General features: G+C 49.9%; 1 protein-coding gene across 3 annotated transcripts in view; it reads left to right on the top strand.

The window, feature by feature from the left end:
• Positions 1-19,933, top strand: part of LOC125448198 (calcitonin gene-related peptide type 1 receptor-like) — a 115,192-nt gene that overhangs the window by 43,736 nt on the left and 51,523 nt on the right. For all 3 annotated transcript variants that reach the window (XM_059643412.1, XM_059643411.1, XM_048523311.2), the window contains one exon: positions 15,947-16,097. In XM_059643412.1, coding sequence (XP_059499395.1) covers positions 15,947-16,097 — 151 coding nt within the window. The remainder of the gene's footprint in view (positions 1-15,946; positions 16,098-19,933) is intronic.

Here is a 19,933-nt window from a genome sequence, read left to right as displayed (position 1 = left end):
TGGGAATGACACTGAACTGGACACAGTGCTCACTGTGGGAATGACACTGAACTGGACACAGTGCTTAATGTGGGACTGGCACTGAACTGGACGCAGTGCTCATTGTGAGCCTGACACTGAACTGGACACCGTGCTCAATGTGGGACTGACACTGAACTGGACACACCGCTCAACGTGGCGAGGGACACAGAACTGGACACATTTGTCAATGTGCGCACTGACACTTCACTGGACAGAGAGCTCACGGTGGGACTGAGACTGAACTGGACACAGTGCTCAATGTGGGAATGATGCTGAACTGGACAGGATGCTCAATACGGGAATGACACTGAGCTGGACACAGTGCTCAATTTGGGACTGACACTGAACTGGGGACAGTGCTTAATGTGGGGACTGACATTGTACTGGACACAGTGCTCAGTGTGGGACTGACACTGAACTGGACAGGATGCTCAATGCGGGACTGACACTGAACTGGACACAGTGCTCATTGTGGGCCTGACACTGAGCTGGACACAGTGCTCAATTTGGGACTGACACTGAACTGGGGACAGTGCTCAATGTGGGGACTGACATTGAACTGGACACAGAGCTCAATATGGGGACTGACATTGTACTGGACACAGTGCTCAGTGTGGGACTGACACTGAACTGGAGTCAGAGCTCAACGTGGGTCTGACACTGAACTGGACACAGTGCTCAATATGGAACTGACCCAGAACTGGACTCAAAGCTCAATGTGGGACTGGCAGTGAACTGGACACAGTGTTCATTGTGGGACGGACACACAACTAGACACAGTGCTTAATGTTGGACTGATACTGAACTGGACACAGTGCTTAATGTTGGACTGACACTGAACTGGACACAGTGCTTAATATTGGGCTGACACTGAACTGGACACCGTGCTCAATGTGGGACTGACACTGAACTGGACAGAGTGCTCATTGTGGGCCTGACACTGAACTGGACACTATGCTCAATGTGGGACTGACACTGAACTGGACAGAGTGCTCATTGTGGGCCTGACACTGAACTGGACACAGTGCTCAATTTGGGACTGACACTGAACTGGACACAGTGCTTAATGTGGGACTGACATTGAACTGGAGACAGTGCTCAATGTGGGACTGATACTGAACGGGACACAGTGCTCAATTTGGGACTGACAGTGAACTGGTCACCGAGCTCAGTGTGGGACTGACACTGAACTGGACACAGTGCTCAATGTGGGAATGATGCTGAACTGGACAGGATGCTCAATACGGGAATGACACTGAACTGGACAGAGTGTGCATTGTGGGCCTGACACTGACCTGGACACAGTGCTCAATGTGGGACATACAGTGAACTGGACACAGTGCCCATTGTGGGCCTGACACTGAACTGGACACAGTGCTCAATGTAGGACTGACACTGAACTGGACACAGTGCTCAATGTCGTTCTGCAACTGAAATGAACACAGTGCTCAAAGTGGGACTGACAGTGAACTGGACACAGTGTTCAATGTGGGACTGACAGTGAACCGGACACACTGCTTAATCTGAGACTGACACTGAACTGGGCACTGTGCTTAATGTGGGGACTGACATTGAACTGGTCACAGTGCTCAAAGTGGAGACCGACACAGAACTGGACACAGTGCTCAATGTGCGCACTGAAACGGAACTGGACACATTGCACAATGTCGTTCTGCAAATGAACGGGACACAGTGCTCAATGTGGGACTGACACTGAAGTGGACACAGTGCTTAATGTTGGACTGACACTGACCTGGACACAGTGCTCACTGTGGGAATGACACTGAACTGGACACAGTGCTCGATGTGGGACTGACACTGAACTGGACACAGTGCTCAACGTGGCGAGGGACACAGAACTGGACACAGTTGTCAATGTGGGCACTGACACTGCACTGGACACAGAGCTCACGGTGGGACTGATACTGAACTTGACACAGTGCTCAAAGTGTGAATGACACTGAACTGGACACAGTGCTCAATGTGGGACTAACACTGAACTGGACACCGTGCTCAATGTGGGACTGGCACTGAGCTGAACACCGTGCTCAATGTGGGACTGACACTGAACTGGACGCAGTGCTCATTGTGAGCCTGACACTGAACTGTACACAGTGCTCAATGTGGCGAGGGACGCAGAACTGGACACAGTTGTCATTGTGGGCACTGACACTGCACTGGACACAGAGCTCATCGTGGGACTGATACTGAACTGGACAGGATGCTCAATACGGGAATGACACTGAACTGGACAGAGTGTGCATTGTGGGCCTGATACTGACCTGGACACAGTGCTCAATGTGGGACAGACAGTGAACTGGACACAGAGCTCATTGTGGGCCTGACACTGAACTGGACACAGAGCTCATTGTGGGACTGACACTGAACTGGACACAGTGCTCAATGTGGGGCTGACAGTGAACTGGACACAGAGCTCAATGTGGGACTGATACTGAACTGGGGACAGTGCTCATTGTGGGGACTGACATTGAACTGGACACAGAGCTCAGTGTGGAGACTGACACGGACCTGGACACAGTGATCAATCTGAGACTGACACTGAACTGGGCGCAATGTGGGGACTGACATTGAACTGGACACAGAGATCAATGTGGGTCTGACACTGAACTGGACACAGTGCTCAACGTGGGACTGGCACTGAACGGGACACATTACTCAATAAGGTAATGACAATGAACTGGACAGGGTGCTCATGTGGGACTGACAGTGAACTGGACACAGTGCTCAATGTTGGACTGTTACTGAACTGGACACAGTGCTCAATGTGGGTGTGCCACTGAATGGGACACAGTGCTCAATGTGGGACTGGAACTGAACGGGATGCCATGCTCAATGTGGGACTGACACTGAACTGGACACACACCTCACGGTGGGTCTGACACTGAACTGGACACAGTGCTCAATGTGGGCCTGACACTGAACTGGACACAGTGCTCAATTTGGGACTGACACTGAACTGGACACACACCTCACGGTGGGTCTGACACTGAACTGGGGACAGTGCTCAATGTGGGGACTGACATTGAACTGGACACAGAGCTCAATATGGGGACTGACATTATACTGGACACAGTGCTCAGTGTGGGACTGACACTGAACTGGAGTCAGAGCTCAACGTGGGTCTGACACTGAACTGGACACAGTGCTCAATATGGAACTGACCCGGAACTGGACTCATAGCTCAATGTGGGACTGGCAGTGAACTGGACACAGTGTTCATTGTGGGACGGACACACAACTAGACACAGTGCTTAATGTTGGACTGACACTGAACTGGACACAGTGATCAAAGTGGGACTGACACTGAACTGGACACAGTGCTCAAAGTGGGACTGACACTGAACTGGACAGAGTGCTCATTGTGGGCCTGACACTGAACTGGACACTATGCTCAATGTGGGACTGACACTGAACTGGACAGAGTGCTCATTGTGGGCCTGACACTGAACTGGACACAGTGCTCAATTTGGGACTGACACTGAACTGGACACAGTGCTTAATGTGGGACTGACATTGAACTGGAGACAGTGCTCAATGTGGGACTGATACTGAACGGGACACAGTGCTCAATTTGGGACTGACAGTGAACTGGTCACAGAGCTCAGTGTGGGACTGACACTGAACTGGACACCGTGCTGAATGTGGGTCTGGCACTGAACGGGACACATTATCAATATGGGAATGACACTGAACTGGACAGAGTGCTCATGTGGAACTAACAGTGAACTGGACACAGTGGTCAATGTGGGACTGACATTGATCTGGACAGAGTGCTCATGTGGGACTGGCACTGAACGGAACACCGTGCTCAATGTGGGACTGAGCCGGAACTGGTCTCAAAGCTCAATGTGGGACTGGCCGTGAACTGGACACTGTGCTCAATGTGGCCACTGACACTGCACTGGACACAGAGCTCACGGTGGGACTGACACTGAACTGGACACAGTGCTCAATGTAGGACTGACAGTGAAATGGAAACAGTGCTCAGTGTGGAGATTGACTCAGAACTGGACACAGTGACCAATGTGGGCACTGAAACGGAACTGGACACAGTGCTCAGTGTTGGTCTGCAACTGAACTGGATGCGGTGATCAATGTGGGTGTGACACTGAACGGGACACAGTGCTTAATGTTGGACTGATACTGAACTGGACACGGTGCTCACTGTGGGACTGACGCTGAACGGGACACAGTGCTCAATCTGAGACTGACACTGAACTGGGCGCAGTGCTCAACGTGGGGACTGGCATTGAACTGGACACAGAGATCAATGTGGGACTGACACTGAACTGGCCGCAGTGACAACGTGGGGATTGATATTAAACACGACACAGAGCTCAGTGTGAGTCTCATGCTCACCTGGACACTGTGCTCATTGTGGGACTGACAATGAACTGGACACCGTGCTCAATGTGGGACTGACACTGAACTGGACAGAGTGCTTATGTGGGACTTGCACTGAACTGAACACAGTTCTGAATGTGGGACTGACACTGAACGGGACACAGTGCTCAATGTGGGACTGACACCGAACGGGACACAGTGCTCAATGTGGGAGTGACACTGAACTGGACACAGTGCTCAATGTGGGTCTGAAAAAGTACTGGGCCTAGTGGTCAGCGTTGTCCTGAAACTAACTGGACATAGTTCACAATGTGGGACTGACACTGATCTGGACACAGTGCTCAATGTGGGACTGATACGGAACTGGTCGCAGAGCTGAGTGTGGGACTGACACTGAACTGGAGTCAGAGCTCGATGTAGGTCTGACACTGAACTGGACACAGTGCTCAATGTGGGATTGACACTGAACTGGACATAGTGGTCAATGTGGGACTGACCCGGAACTGGACTCAAAGCTCAATGTAGGACTGGCAGTGAACTGGACACAGTGCTCAATGTGGGACGGACACAGAACTAGACACAGTGGTTAATGTTGGACTGATACTGAACTGGACACAGTGCTCAAAGTGGGACTGACACTGAACTGGACACAGTGCTTAATGTTGGACTGACACTGAACTGGACACAGTGCTTAATGTGGGACTGACACTGATTTGGACACTGTGCTTAATGTGGGACTGACACAGAGCCGGACACAGTGCTCAATGTGGGACGGACCCTGAACTCGACAGAGTGCTCATGTGTTGACTTGCACTGAACTGAACACAGTTCTCAATGTGGGACTGACTCTTAACGGGACACAGTGCTCAATGTGGGACTGAAACTGAACTGGACACAGTGCTCAAAGTGGGTCTGACACTGAACTGGTCACAGTGCGCAATCTGCGACTGACACTGAACTGGACACAGTGCTCAATGTGGGAGTGACACTGAACTGGACACAGTGCTTAATGTTGGACTGATACTGAACTGGACACATGCTCAATATTGGACTGAAAAAGTACTGGACATAGTGGTCAGCGTTGGACTGAAACTGAACCGGACACAGTTCACAATGTGGGACTGACACTGAACTGGACGCAGTGCTCAATGTGGGACTGACACTGAACTGGACACAGTGCTTAATGTTGGACTGATACTGAACTGGACACATGCTCAATATTGGACTGAAAAAGTACTGGACATAGTGGTCAGCGTTGGACTGAAACTGAACCGGACACAGTTCACAATGTGGGACTGACACTGAACTGGACACGGTGCTCAATGTGGGACTGACACTGAACTGGACACAGTGCTCAATCTGAGACTGACACTGAACTGTGCGCAGTGCTCAACGTGGGGACTGACTTTGAACTGGACACAGAGATCAATGTGGGACTGACACTGAACTGGACACGGTGCTCAATGTGGGACTGGCACTGAACGGGACACAGTACCCAATATGGGAATGACAATGAACTGGACAGAGTGCTCAATGTGGGACTGATACTGAACTGGACACTGTGTTCACTGTGGGACTGATACTGAACTGGACACTGTGCTCACTGTGGGACTGATACTGAACTGGACACTGTGCTCAATGTGGTACTGACACTGAACTGGACACAGTGCTCAACCTGGGACAGACACTGAACTGGACACAGTGCTCAATGTGGGACTGACAGTGAAATGGAAACAGTGCTCACTGTGGAGACTGACTCAGAACTGGACACAGTGACCAATGTGGGCACTGAACCGGAACTGGACACAGTGCTCAATGTCGGTCTGCAACTGAACTGGGCACGGTGCTCAATGTGGGTGTGACACTGAACGGGACTCAGTGCTCAATGTGGGACTGACACTGAACTGGACAGAGTGCTCATTGTGGGACATACACTGAACTGGACACAGTGCTCAATGTGGGACTGACACTGAACTGGACACAGTGCTCAATCTGGGACAGACACTGAACTGGACACAGTGCTCAATGTGGGACTGACAGTGAAATGGAAACAGTGGTCAGTGTGGACACTGACGCAGAACTGGACACAGTGACCAATGTGGGCACTGAACCGGAACTGGACACAGTGCTCAATGTCGGTCTGCAACTGAACTGGGCACGGTGCTCAATGTGGGTGTGACACTGAACTGGACACAGTACTCAATCTGAGACTGACACTGAACTGGGCGCAATGTGGGGACTGACATTGAACTGGACACAGAGATCAATGTGGGTCTGACACTGAACTGGACACAGTGCTCAACGTGGGACTGGCACTGAACGGGACACATTACTCAATAAGGTAATGACAATGAACTGGACAGGGTGCTCATGTGGGACTGGCACTGAACGGAACACCGTGATCAATGTGGGACTGAGCCGGAACTGGACTCAAAGCTCAATGTGGGACTTGCCGTGAACTGGACACTGTGCTCAATGTGGCCACTGACACTGCACTGGACACAGAGCTCACGGTGGGACTGACACTGAACTGGACAAAGTGCTCAATGTAGGACTGACAGTGAAATGGAAACAGTGCTCAGTGTGGAGATTGACTCAGAACTGGACACAGTGACCAATGTGGGCACTGAAACGGAACTGGACACAGTGACCAATGTGGGCACTGAAACGGAACTGGACACAGTGCTCAGTGTTGGTCTGCAACTGAACTGGATGCGGTGATCAATGTGGGTGTGACACTGAACGGGACACAGTGCTCAATGTGGGACTAACACTGAACTGGACACAGTGACAACGTGGGGATTGACATTGAACTAGACACAGAGTTCAGTGTGAGACTGATACTCACCTGGACACTGTGCTCATTGTGGGACTGACACTGAACTGGACACCGTGCTCAATGTGGGACTGACACTGAACTGGAGTCAGAGCTCAATGTGGGTCTGACACTGAACTGGACACAGTGCTCAATGTGGGACTGACCCGGAACTGTACTGAAAGCTCAATGTGGGACTGGCAGTGAACTGGACACAGAACTAGACACAGTGGTTAATGTTGGCCTGATACTGAACTGGACACAGTGCTCACTGTGGGACTGACACTGAAATGGTCAGAGTGCTCATGTGGGACTTGCACTGAGCTGGACACAGTTCTCAACGTGGGACTGACTTGCTCCATGTGGGACTCACACTGAACTGCTCTCAGTGCTCGCGGTGGGACTGATCCTGAACTGGACACAGTGCTCAACGTGGAGAGGGACACAGAACTGGACACAGTGCTGAATGTGGCCACTGACACTGCACTGGACACAGAGCTCACGGTGGGACTGACACTGAACTGTACGCATTGCTCAGTCTGGGACAGACACTGATCTGGACACATTGCTCTCTGTGTGGACTGACCCTGAACTGGACACAGTGCTCAATATGCGTCTGACATTGAACTGGACTCAGAGCTCAATGTGGGACTGACACTGAACTGGACACAGTGTTCAATGTGGGACTGACACTGAACTGGACACAGTGTTCAATGTGGGAGTGACACTGAACTGGACACAGTGCTTAATGTTGGACTGATACTGAACTGGACACGGTGCTCACTGTGGGACTGACGCTGAACGGGACACAGTGCTCAATCTGAGACTGACACTGAACTGGGCGCAGTGCTCAACGTGGGGACTGACATTGAACTGGACACAGAGATCAATGTGGGACTGACACTGAACTGGCCGCAGTGACAACGTGGGGATTGATATTAAACACGACACAGAGCTCAGTGTGAGTCTCATACTCACCTGGACACTGTGCTCATTGTGGGACTGACAATGAACTGGACACCGTGCTCAATGTGGGACTGACACTGAACTGGACAGAGTGCTTATGTGGGACTTGCACTGAACTGTACACAGTTCTGAATGTGGGACTGACACTGAACGGGACACAGTGCTCAATGTGGGACTGACACCGAACGGGACACAGTGCTCAATGTGGGACTGACACTGAACGGGACACAGTGTTCAATGTGGGAGTGACACTGAACTGGACACAGTGCTCAATGTGGGTCTGAAAAAGTACTGGGCCTAGTGGTCAGCGTTTTCCTGAAACTAACTGGACATAGTTCACAATGTGGGACTGACACTGATCTGGACACAGTGCTCAATGTGGGACTGATACGGAACTGGTCACAGAGCTGAGTGTGGGACTGACACTGAACTGGAGTCAGAGCTCTATGTAGGTCTGACACTGAACTGGACACAGTGCTCAATGTGGGATTGACACTGAACTGGACATAGTGGTCAATGTGGGACTGACCCGGAACTGGACTCAAAGCTCAATGTAGGACTGGCAGTGAACTGGACACAGTGCTCAATGTGGGACGGACACAGAACTAGACACAGTGGTTAATGTTGGACTGATACTGAACTGGACACAGTGCTCAAAGTGGGACTGACACTGAACTGGACACAGTGCTTAATATTGGGCTGACACTGAACTGGACACCGTGCTCAATGTGGGACTGGCACTGAACTGGACAGGATGCTCAATGCGGGACTGACACTGAACTGGACAGAGTGCTCATTGTGGGCCTGACACTGAACTGGACACTATGCTCAATGTGGGACTGACACTGAACTGGACAGAGTGCTCATTGTGGGCCTGACACTGAACTGGACACAGTGCTTAACGTGGGACTGACATTGAACTGGAGACAGTGCTCAATGTGGGACTGATATTGAACGGGACACAGTGCTCAATATGGGACTGACAGTGAACTGTGGACAGTCCTCATTGTGGGGCCTGACATTGAACTGGACACAGTGCTCAATGTGGGACTGATACTGAACGGGACACAGTGCTCAATTTGGGACTGACAGTGAACTGGTCACCGAGCTCAGTGTGGGACTGACACTGAACTGGACACAGTGTTCAATATGGGACTGACACTGAACTGTGGACAGTCCTTAATGTGGGGCCTGACATTGGACTGGACACAGTGACAATGTGGGGATTGTCATTGAACTGGACACAGAGCTCAGTCTGGAGACTGACACAGACCTGGACACAGTGCTCAATGTGGGACTGACCCTGAACTGGACACTGTGCTCATTGTGGGACTGACAATGAACTGGACACCGTGCTCAATGTGGAACTGACACTGAACTGGACAGAGTGCTTATGTGGGACTTGCACTGAACTGAACACAGTTCTGAATGTGGGACTGACACTGAACGGGACACAGTGCTCAATGTGGGACTGACACCGAACGGGACACAGTGCTCAATGTGGGACTGACACTGAACGGGACACAGTGTTCAATGTGGGAGTGACACTGAACTGGACACAGTGCTCAATGTGGAGACTGACACAGAACTGGACACAGTGCTCAATGTGGGACTGAAACTGAACTGGACACAGTGCTCAAAGTTGGTCTGACACTGAACTGGACATAGAGCTCAATCTGAGACTGACACTGAACTGGTCACAGTGCGCAATCTGCGACTGACACTGAACTGGACACAGTGCTCAATGTGGGACTGACACTGAACTGGACACAGAGCTTAATGTTGGACTGATACTGAACTGGACACATGCTCAATATTGGACTGAAAAAGTACTGGACCTAGTGGTCAGCGTTGGACTGAAACTGAACCGGACACAGTTCACAATGTGGGACTGACACTGAACTGGACGCAGTGCTCAATGTGGGAGTGACACTGAACTGGACACAGTGCTTAATGTTGGACTGATACTGAACTGGACACGGTGCTCAATGTGGGACTGACACTGAACTGGACACAGTGCTCAATCTGAGACTGACACTGAACTGTGCGCAGTGCTCAACGTGGGGACTGACTTTGAACTGGACACAGAGATCAATGTGGGACTGACACTGAACTGGACACGGTGCTCAATGTGGGACTGGCACTGAACAGGACCCAGTACCCAATATGGGAATGACAATGAGCTGGACAGAGTGCTCAATGTGGGACTGACACTGAACTGGACACAGTGCTCAATGTGGGCGTGACCCTGAACTGGACACAGTGCTCACTGTGGGACTGATACTGAACTGGACACTGTGCTCACTGTGGGACTGATACTGAACTGGACTCTGTGCTCAATGTGGTACTAACACTGAACTGGACACAGTGCTCAATCTGGGACAGACACTGAACTGGACACAGTGCTCAATGTGGGACTGACAGTGAAATGGAAACAGTGCTCAGTGTGGAGACTGACTCAGAACTGGACACAGTGACCAATGTGGGCACTGAACCGGAACTGGACACAGTGCTCAATGTCGGTCTGCAACTGAACTGGGCACGGTGCTCAATGTGAGTGTGACTCTGAACGGGACTCAGTGCTCAATGTGGGACTGACACTGAATTGGACAGAGTGCTCATTGTGGGACTTACACTGAACTGGACACAGTGCTCAATGTGGGACTGACACTGAACTGGACACAGTGCTCAATGTGGGACAGACACTGAACTGGACACAGTGCTCAATGTGGGACTGACAGTGAAATGGAAACAGTGCTTAGTGTGGACACTGACGCAGAACTGGACACAGTGACCAATGTGGGCACTGAACCAGAACTGGACACAGTGCTCAATGTCGGTCTGCAACTGAACTGGGCACGGTGCTCAATGTGGGTGTGACACTGAACGGGACACAGTGCTCAATGTGGGCCTGACACTGAACTGGACACAGTGCTCAATGTGGGACTAACACTGAACTGGACACAGTGCTCAATCTGAGACTGACACTGAACTGGGTGCAGTGCTAAATGTGGGGACTGACATTGAACTGGACACAGAGATCAATGTCGGACTGACACTGAACTGGCCGCAGTGACAACGTGGGTATTGACATTGAACTGGACACAGAGCTCAGTTTGAGACTGATACTGACCTGGACAGAGTGCTCTCTGTGGGACTGACACTGAACTGGACACAGTGCTTAATGTGGGACTGACACTGAACTGGACACAGTGCTCAATGTGGGACTGACCCGGAACTGTACTCAATGCACAATGTGGGACTGGCAGTGAACTGGACACTGTGCTCAATGTGGGACTGACACTGAACTGGACACAGAGCTCAATGTGGGACTGACACTGAACTGGACACAGTGCTCAATGTGAGACTGATACTCTCCTGGACACTGTGCGCAATGTGGGACTGACACTGAACTGGTCACAGTGCTCACTGTGGGACTGACACTGAATGGAACTCAGTGCTCAATTTGGGACTGACACTGAACTGGACACAGAGCTCAGTGTGGAGACTGTCACAGAACTGGACACAGTGCTCAATGTGGGCACTGAACCGGAACTGGACACAGTGCTCAATGTCGGTCTGCAACTGAACTGGGCATGGTGCTCAATGTGGGTGTGACTCTGAACGGGACTCAATGCTCAATGTGGGACTGACACTGAATTGGACAGAGTGCTCATTGTGGGACTTACACTGAACTGGACACAGTGCTCAATGTGGGACTGACACTGAACTGGACACAGTGCTCAATCTGGGACAGACACTGAACTGGACACAGTGCTCAATGTGGGACTGACAGTGAAATGGAAACAGTGCTTAGTGTGGACACTGACGCAGAACTGGACACAGTGACCAATGTGGGCACTGAACCGGAACTGGACACAGTGCTCAATGTCGGTCTGCAACTGAACTGGGCACGGTGCTCAATGTGGGTGTGACACTGAACGGGACACAGTGCTCAATGTGGGCCTGACACTGAACTGGACACAGTGCTCAATGTGGGACTAACACTGAACTGGACACAGTGCTCAATCTGAGACTGACACTGAACTGGGCGCAGTGCTAAATGTGGGGACTGACATTGAACTGGACACAGAGATCAATGTCGGACTGACACTGAACTGGCCGCAGTGACAACGTGGGTATTGACATTGAACTGGACACAGAGCTCAGTTTGAGACTGATACTGACCTGGACAGAGTGCTCTCTGTGGGACTGACACTGAACTGGACACAGTGCTTAATGTGGGACTGACACTGAACTGGACACAGTGCTCAATGTGGGACTGACCCGGAACTGTACTCAATGCACAATGTGGGACTGGCAGTGAACTGGACACAGTGCTCAATGTGGGACTGACACTGAACTGGACACAGAGCTCAATGTGGGACTGACACTGAACTGGACACAGTGCTCAATGTGAGACTGATACTCTCCTGGACACTGTGCGCAATGTGGGACTGACACTGAACTGGTCACAGTGCGCAATCTGCGACTGACACTGAACTGGACACAGTGCTCACTGTGGGACTGACACTGAATGGAACTCAGTGCTCAATTTGGGACTGACACTGAACTGGACACAGAGCTCAGTGTGGAGACTGTCACAGAACTGGACACAGTGCTCAATGTGGGACTGACACTGCAGTGGACACAGAGCTCCCTGTGGGACTGACACTGAACCGGACACAGTGCTCAATGTGGCACTGACACTGAACTGGTCACAGTGCGCAATGTGGGGACTGACCCTGAACTGGACACAGTGCTCACTGTGGGACTGATACTGAACTGGACACTGTGCTCACTGTGGGACTGACATTGAACTGGACACTGTGCTCACTGTGGGACTGACATTGAACCGGACACAGTGCTCAATGTGGCACTGACACTGAACTGGTCACAGTGCGCAATCTGCGACTGACACTGAACTGGACACAGTGCTCAATGTGAGACTGACACTGACCTGGTCTCAGAGCTCACTGTGGGACTGACACTGAACTGGACACAGTGCTCAATGTGAGACTGACACTGAACTGGTCTCAGAGCTCAACGTGGGGACTGACTTTGAACTGGACACAGAGATCAATGTGGGACTGACACTGAACTGGACACGGTGCTCCATGTGGGACTGGCACTGAACTGGACACAGTGATGAATGTGGGACTGGCGCTGAACGGGACACAGTACCCAATATGGGAATGACAATGAACTGGACAGAGTGCTCAATGTGGGACTGACACTGAACTGGACACAATGCTCAATATCGGACTGAAAAAGTACTGGACCTTGTGGTCAGCATTGTACTGAAACTGAACTAGACTCAGTTCACAATGTGGGACTGACACAGAACTGGACACAGTGCTCAATGTGGGACTGACCCTGAACTGGACACTGTGCTCACTGTGGGACTGATACTGAACTGGACACTGTGTTCACTGTGGGACTGATACTGAACTGGACACTGTGCTCAATGTGGGACTGACACTGAACTGGACACAGTGCTCAATCTGATACTGACACAGAACTGGACACTGTGCTCAATGTGGGACTGACACTGAACTGGACACAGAGCTCAATGTGGAACTGACACTGAACTGGACACAGAGCTCACTGTGGGATAGACAGTGAACTGGACACTGTGCTCAATGTGGGACTGACACTGAACTGGACACAGTGCTCAATGTGGGACTGACACAGAACTGGACACTGTGCTCAATGTGGGACTGACACTGAACTGGACACAGAGCTCAATGTGGAACTGACACTGAACTGGATACAGAGCTCACTGTGGGATAGACAGTGAACTGGACACAGAGCTCAATGTGGGACTGACAGTGAACTGGACACAGTGCTCAATGTTGGACTGATACTGAACTGGACACTGTGCTCAATGTGGGACTGACACTGAACTGGACACAGAGCTCACTGTGGGATAGGCAGTGAACTGGACACAGAGCTCAATGTGGGACTGACAGTGAACTGGACACAGTGCTCAATGTTGGACTGATACTGAACTGGACACTGTGCTCAATGTGGGACTGACACTGAACTGGACACAGAGCTCACTGTGGGATAGGCAGTGAACTGGACACAGAGATCAATGTGGGACTGGCAGTGAACTGGACACAGTGCTCAATGTTGGACTGACATTGAACTCAATGAAAGGAGGCATCTCATAAGCCTTCTACGCCACCTTATCCACCTGCCCTGCTTCCTTCAGGGAATTGTTGACATGCCCTCCAAGTTCTCTGACTTCCTCTACCTCTCTCAATGCACTCCCATTTATTGTGTATTCCCTTGCTTTATTTGCCGTCTGAAAGGATAACCTCTCAGTCTCGGATTGAATTCCATTTGTCACTTTTCCACCCACTTAACTCTACCATTGTCATCACCCTGTCATCCACATCCATCCTTTTCACTATCAACTATCTGGTTAATGTTTGTATTGTCTGTAAATTTCCCATTTGCACATTTAAGCGCAAGTCATCAATATACTTAAGTCGTCATTGGATAAGCATATGGACATACGTGGAATAGTGTAGGTGAGATGGACTTGAGATCGGTATGATAGGTTGGCACAACATCGAGGGCCGAAGGACCTGTACTGTGCTGTAATGTTCTATGTTCTATGTTCTATGTACTCCACAGACAGCAATTAAGTCAGCGTAGATAGGTGGAACAACCCTGGGACCCATTTTTGGACCTTGGAGTACAAATACACCAATTGCTAAAATTTGTGCTGGAGGTTAACAAAGCCTTTTAAAAATATAGGGAACCCAGCACAAAGCTTTATTTTTAAAGCAATAGAATTGAAAAGTAGGGAAGCTCTGCTGACCTTGCTTAGACCACACTTAAGCACAGACCTTGCAGTTCTGGTCACTGTAGTATTGAGGGGGCTGACAGGTACTGGGGAGAATGCAGAGATTTAGAAGGACAATACCAGAAATGTGAGTGTTCACACCAGGACGAGAATGAAAGGCTGAGACTCTTTTCCCTTAGGGGAGGGAAAAAAGTGATGGAGAGATGAGCTAATCAAGATCATTAAAATGATTAAATATTTTGACAGAAAGGCTGCTGACTCTTGTGTAAGATCGGAACTAGACAGTGTCAGAATAAGGTACAACCTAATAATTCCAAAAGGGTATTCAGAGGAAACAACTTTCCTCAGTGAGTGGTGAGAATATGGGACTCGCTACCACAGGGAGTAGCTGAAGTGAGTCATGTCATTATTTCTAATGGGAAACTGGACAAGCATATGAGGAAGAAAGGCATAGTCAGTGTTGATGAGTGGAGGCTCGAGTGGAGCATTAACAATGCTTTGAAGGTTGTGATGAATGGCGTGTTTCTTTGCAATATAACCTTTGTGATCATTTGCATGCTGGTAAAAGAGCACCGTTATATTGAGCATGGCAGCTCAGTGATTCGCACTGCTGCTACACAGCACTAGGGACCTGGGTTTGATTCCAACCTTAGGTGACTGTCTGTGTGGAGTTTGCACGTTCGCCCTGTATCTGCATGGGTTGACACTGGGGGATCTGGTTTCCTTCCACTGTCCAAAGATGTGCAAGTGTGGAGACTTGCCCATGGGAAGTTGTCCCAGCGTGGTACAGGCCATGTGGATTAGCAATGGAAAATGGAGGATTGCAAGTAGAGGGTTGGGGGAGAGGATCTGGGTCGAATACTCTTTGAAGGGTTGGTGTGGATTCGATGGGCTGCAAGACCTGTCTCTATACTGTCAGGGTCTATGATGATTCTATGAAAGGAAATGCTTCATCTTTTCAGTCAACCCAGGAGACGCAAACAAACCAGGAGAGTCCAGAATATATGGCAGATCAAATGGCAGAAACAGTGGGACCAACTCGGGACCGAATAATGGCAGCGCAATTTGAGTGCTACTTAAAGATCATCAATGATGCACCATATCAGAAGGAAGGTATGTATATGCAGTTGAAAATCTGCCTGAAGAGAGCAAGCGAGAAAAACATTTCACGTTTCAGTGATCAGTCAGGAATTATGATCAGGCTGATTATGCTTTGACTTCATACTGTGCGTGTTACAGTGTGTTATCGTACTGTCCTTTCACACTCTTGCACTTTGTGTTACACTGGGTCATCGCAATGTCTTTTCACTTTCTGGGACTGGGAGGTACAGTGTGTTATCGCACTGTCCTTTCACACTCTGGGACTGGGTGTTACGGTGTGTTATCGTGCTGTCCTTTCACACTCTGGGACTGGGTGTTACAGTGTGTTATCGCACTGTCCTATCGCACTGTCCTTTCCCACTCTGGGACTGGGTGTCACAGTGTGTTATCACACTGTCCTTTCACACTCTAGCACTGTGTAGTACAGTGTGTTATCACACTGTCCTTTCACTCTCTGACACTGGGTGTCACAGTATGTTAACGCACTGTCCTTGCACACTCTGTGACTGGCTGGTACAGTGTGTTATCGTACTGTCCTTTCACACTTTGGGACTGTCTGTTACTTTGTGTTATCATACTGTCCTTTCATACTCTTGGAGCTGGTCTTTTCACACTCTGGGACTGGCTGTTACAGTGTGTTATCGCACTGCCATTTCACACTCTGGGACTGGGTGTCACAGTGTGTTATCACACTGTCCTTTCACACTCTGGGACTGGGTGTTACACTGGGTCATCGCAATGTCTTTTCACTTTCTGGGACTGGGAGGTACAGTGTGTTATCACACTGTCCTTTCACACTCTGGGACAGGGTTGTACAGTGTGTTATCGCACTGTCCTTTCACACTCTGGGACTGGGTGTTACAGTGTGTCATGACTCTGTCCTTTCACACTCTTGCACTGTGTGTTACAGTGGGTCATCGCAATGTCTTTTCACCTTCTGGGACTTCGAGGTACAGTGTGTTATCACACTGTCCTTTCACACTCTCGGACTGGGTGTCACAGTGTGTTATCACACTGTCCTTTCACACTCTGGGACTGGGTGTTACACTGGGTCATCGCAATGTCTTTTCACTTTCTGGGACTGGGAGGTACAGTGTGTTATCACACTGTCCTTTCACACTCTGGGACAGGGTTGTACAGTGTGTTATCGCACTGTCCTTTCACACTCTGGGCCTGGCTGTTACAGTGTGTTATCGCACTGCCATTTCACTCTCTGGGACTGGATGTCACAGTGTGTTATCACACTGTCCTTTCACACTCTGCGACTGGGTGTTACACTGGGTCATCGCAATGTCTTTGTACCTCCCAGTCCCAGAAAGTGAAAAGACATTGCGATGACCCAGTGTAACACCCAGTCCCAGAGTGTGAAAGGACAGTGTGATAACACACTGTGACATCCAGTCCCAGAGAGTGAAATGGCAGTGCGATAACACACTGTAACAGCCAGGCCCAGAGTGTGAAAGGACAGTGCGATAACACACTGTACAACCCTGTCCCAGAGTGTGAAAGGACAGTGTGATAACACACTGTACCTCCCAGTCCCAGAAAGTGAAAAGACATTGCGATGACCCAGTGTAACACCCAGTCCCAGAGTGTGAAAGGACAGTGTGATAACACACTGTGACACCCAGTCCGAGAGTGTGAAAGGACAGTGTGATAACACACTGTACCTCGAAGTCCCAGAAGGTGAAAAGACATTGCGATGACCCACTGTAACACACAGTGCAAGAGTGTGAAAGGACAGAGTCATGACACACTGTAACACCCAGTCCCAGAGTGTGAAAGGACAGTGCGATAACACACTGTACAACCCTGTCCCAGAGTGTGAAAGGACAGTGTGATAACACACTGTACCTCCCAGTCCCAGAAAGTGAAAAGACATTGCGATGACCCAGTGTAACACCCAGTCCCAGAGTGTGAAAGGACAGTGTGATAACACACTGTACAACCCTGTCCCAGAGTGTGAAAGGACAGTGTGATAACACACTGTACCTCCCAGTCCCAGAAAGTGAAAAGACATTGCGATAACACACTGTACAACCCTGTCCCAGAGTGTGAAAGGACAGTGTGATAACACATTGTACCTCCCAGTCCCAGAAAGTGAAATGTGTTATCACACTGTCCTTTCACACTCTGGGACAGGGTTGTACAGTGTGTTATCGCACTGTCCTTTCCCACTCTGGGACTGCGTCTTACAGTGTGTTATTGCACTCTCCTTTCACACTCTGGGTCTGAGTGGTACAGGGTGTTATCACACTGTCATTTCACACTCAGGGTCTCGGTGTTGCCATATGTTATCGCACTGTCCTTTCACACTCTGGGACTGGGTGTTACAGTGTGTTATCGCACTGTCCTTTCACACTCTGGGACTGTCTGATACACTGTTGTCATCACACTGTTCTTTCACACTCTCGGACTGGGTGTTACAGTGTGTTATCACACTGTGCTTTCACACTCTGGCACTGGGTAGTACAGTGTGTTACCACACTGTCCTTTCACTCCCTGACACTGGGTGTCACAGTATGTTATCGCACTGTCCTTTCACACTCTGGGACTGGCTGGTACAGTGTGTTATCGCACTGTCCTTTCACACTCTGGGACTGTCTGTTACTTTGTGTTATCACATTGTCCTTTCATACTCTTGGAGCTGGTGTTACAGTGTTATATTGCACTGTCCTTTCACACTCTGGGACTGGCTGTTACAGTGTGTTATCGCACTGTCCTTTCACACAGTGGGACTGGGTGGTACAATGTGTTATCGCACTGTCCTTTCACACTCTAGGACTGTCTGATACACTGTTGTCATCACACTGTTCTTTCACACTCTCGGGCTGGGTTTCTCATTGTGTTATCACACTGTCCTTTCACACTCTGGGACTGGGTGGTACAGTGTGTTAGCACACTGTCCTATCACACTCTGGGACTGTCTGATACACTGTTGTCATCACACTGTTCTTTCACACTCTCGGACTGGGTTTCTCATTGTGTTATCACACTGCCCTTTCACACTCTGGGACTGGGTGTGACAGTGTGTTATCACACTGTCCTTTCACACTCTGGGACTGGGTGTTACAGTGTGTTATCACACTGTCCTTTCACACTATGGCACTGGGTAGTACAGTGTGTTATCACACTGTCCTTTCACTCTCTGGGACTGGGTGGTACAGTGTGTTATCGCAGTGTCCTTTCACACCCTGGGACTGGCTGGTACAGTGTGTTATCGTACTGTCCTTTCACTCTCTGGGACTGGGTGGTACAGTGTGTTCTCACGCTATCGTTTCACACCCTGGGACTGAGTGTTACAGTGTGTTATCACACTGTCCTTTCACACTCTTGCACTTTGTGTTACACTGGGTCATTGCAATGTCTTTTCACTTTCTGGGACTGGGAGGTACAGTGTGTTATCGCACTGTCCTTTCACACTCTGGGACTGGGTGTTACGGAGTGTAATCGCGCTGTCCTTTCACACTCTGGGACTGGGTGTTACAGTGTGTTATCGCACTGTCCTTTCCCACTCTGGGACTGGGTGTCACAGTGTGTTATCACACTGTCCTTCCACTCTCTGACGCTGGGTGTCACAGTATGTTATCGCACTGTCCTTGCACACTCTGTGACTGGCTGGTACAGTGTGTTATCGTACTGTCCTTTCACACTTTGGGACTGTCTGTTACTTTGTGTTATCACACTGTCCTTTCATACTCTTGGAGCTGGTGTTACAGTGTTTTATTGCACTGCCATTTCACACACTGGGACTGGGTGCCACAGTGTGTTATCACACTGTCTTTTCACACTCTGGGCCTGGCTGTTACAGTGTGTTATCGCACTGCCATTTCACACTCTGGGACTGG

This window comes from Stegostoma tigrinum, chromosome X, assembly GCF_030684315.1.
Source record: "Stegostoma tigrinum isolate sSteTig4 chromosome X, sSteTig4.hap1, whole genome shotgun sequence".
NCBI classification, from domain to species: domain Eukaryota; kingdom Metazoa; phylum Chordata; class Chondrichthyes; order Orectolobiformes; family Stegostomatidae; genus Stegostoma; species Stegostoma tigrinum.
This window is presented reverse-complemented; position numbering and strand designations above follow the sequence as displayed.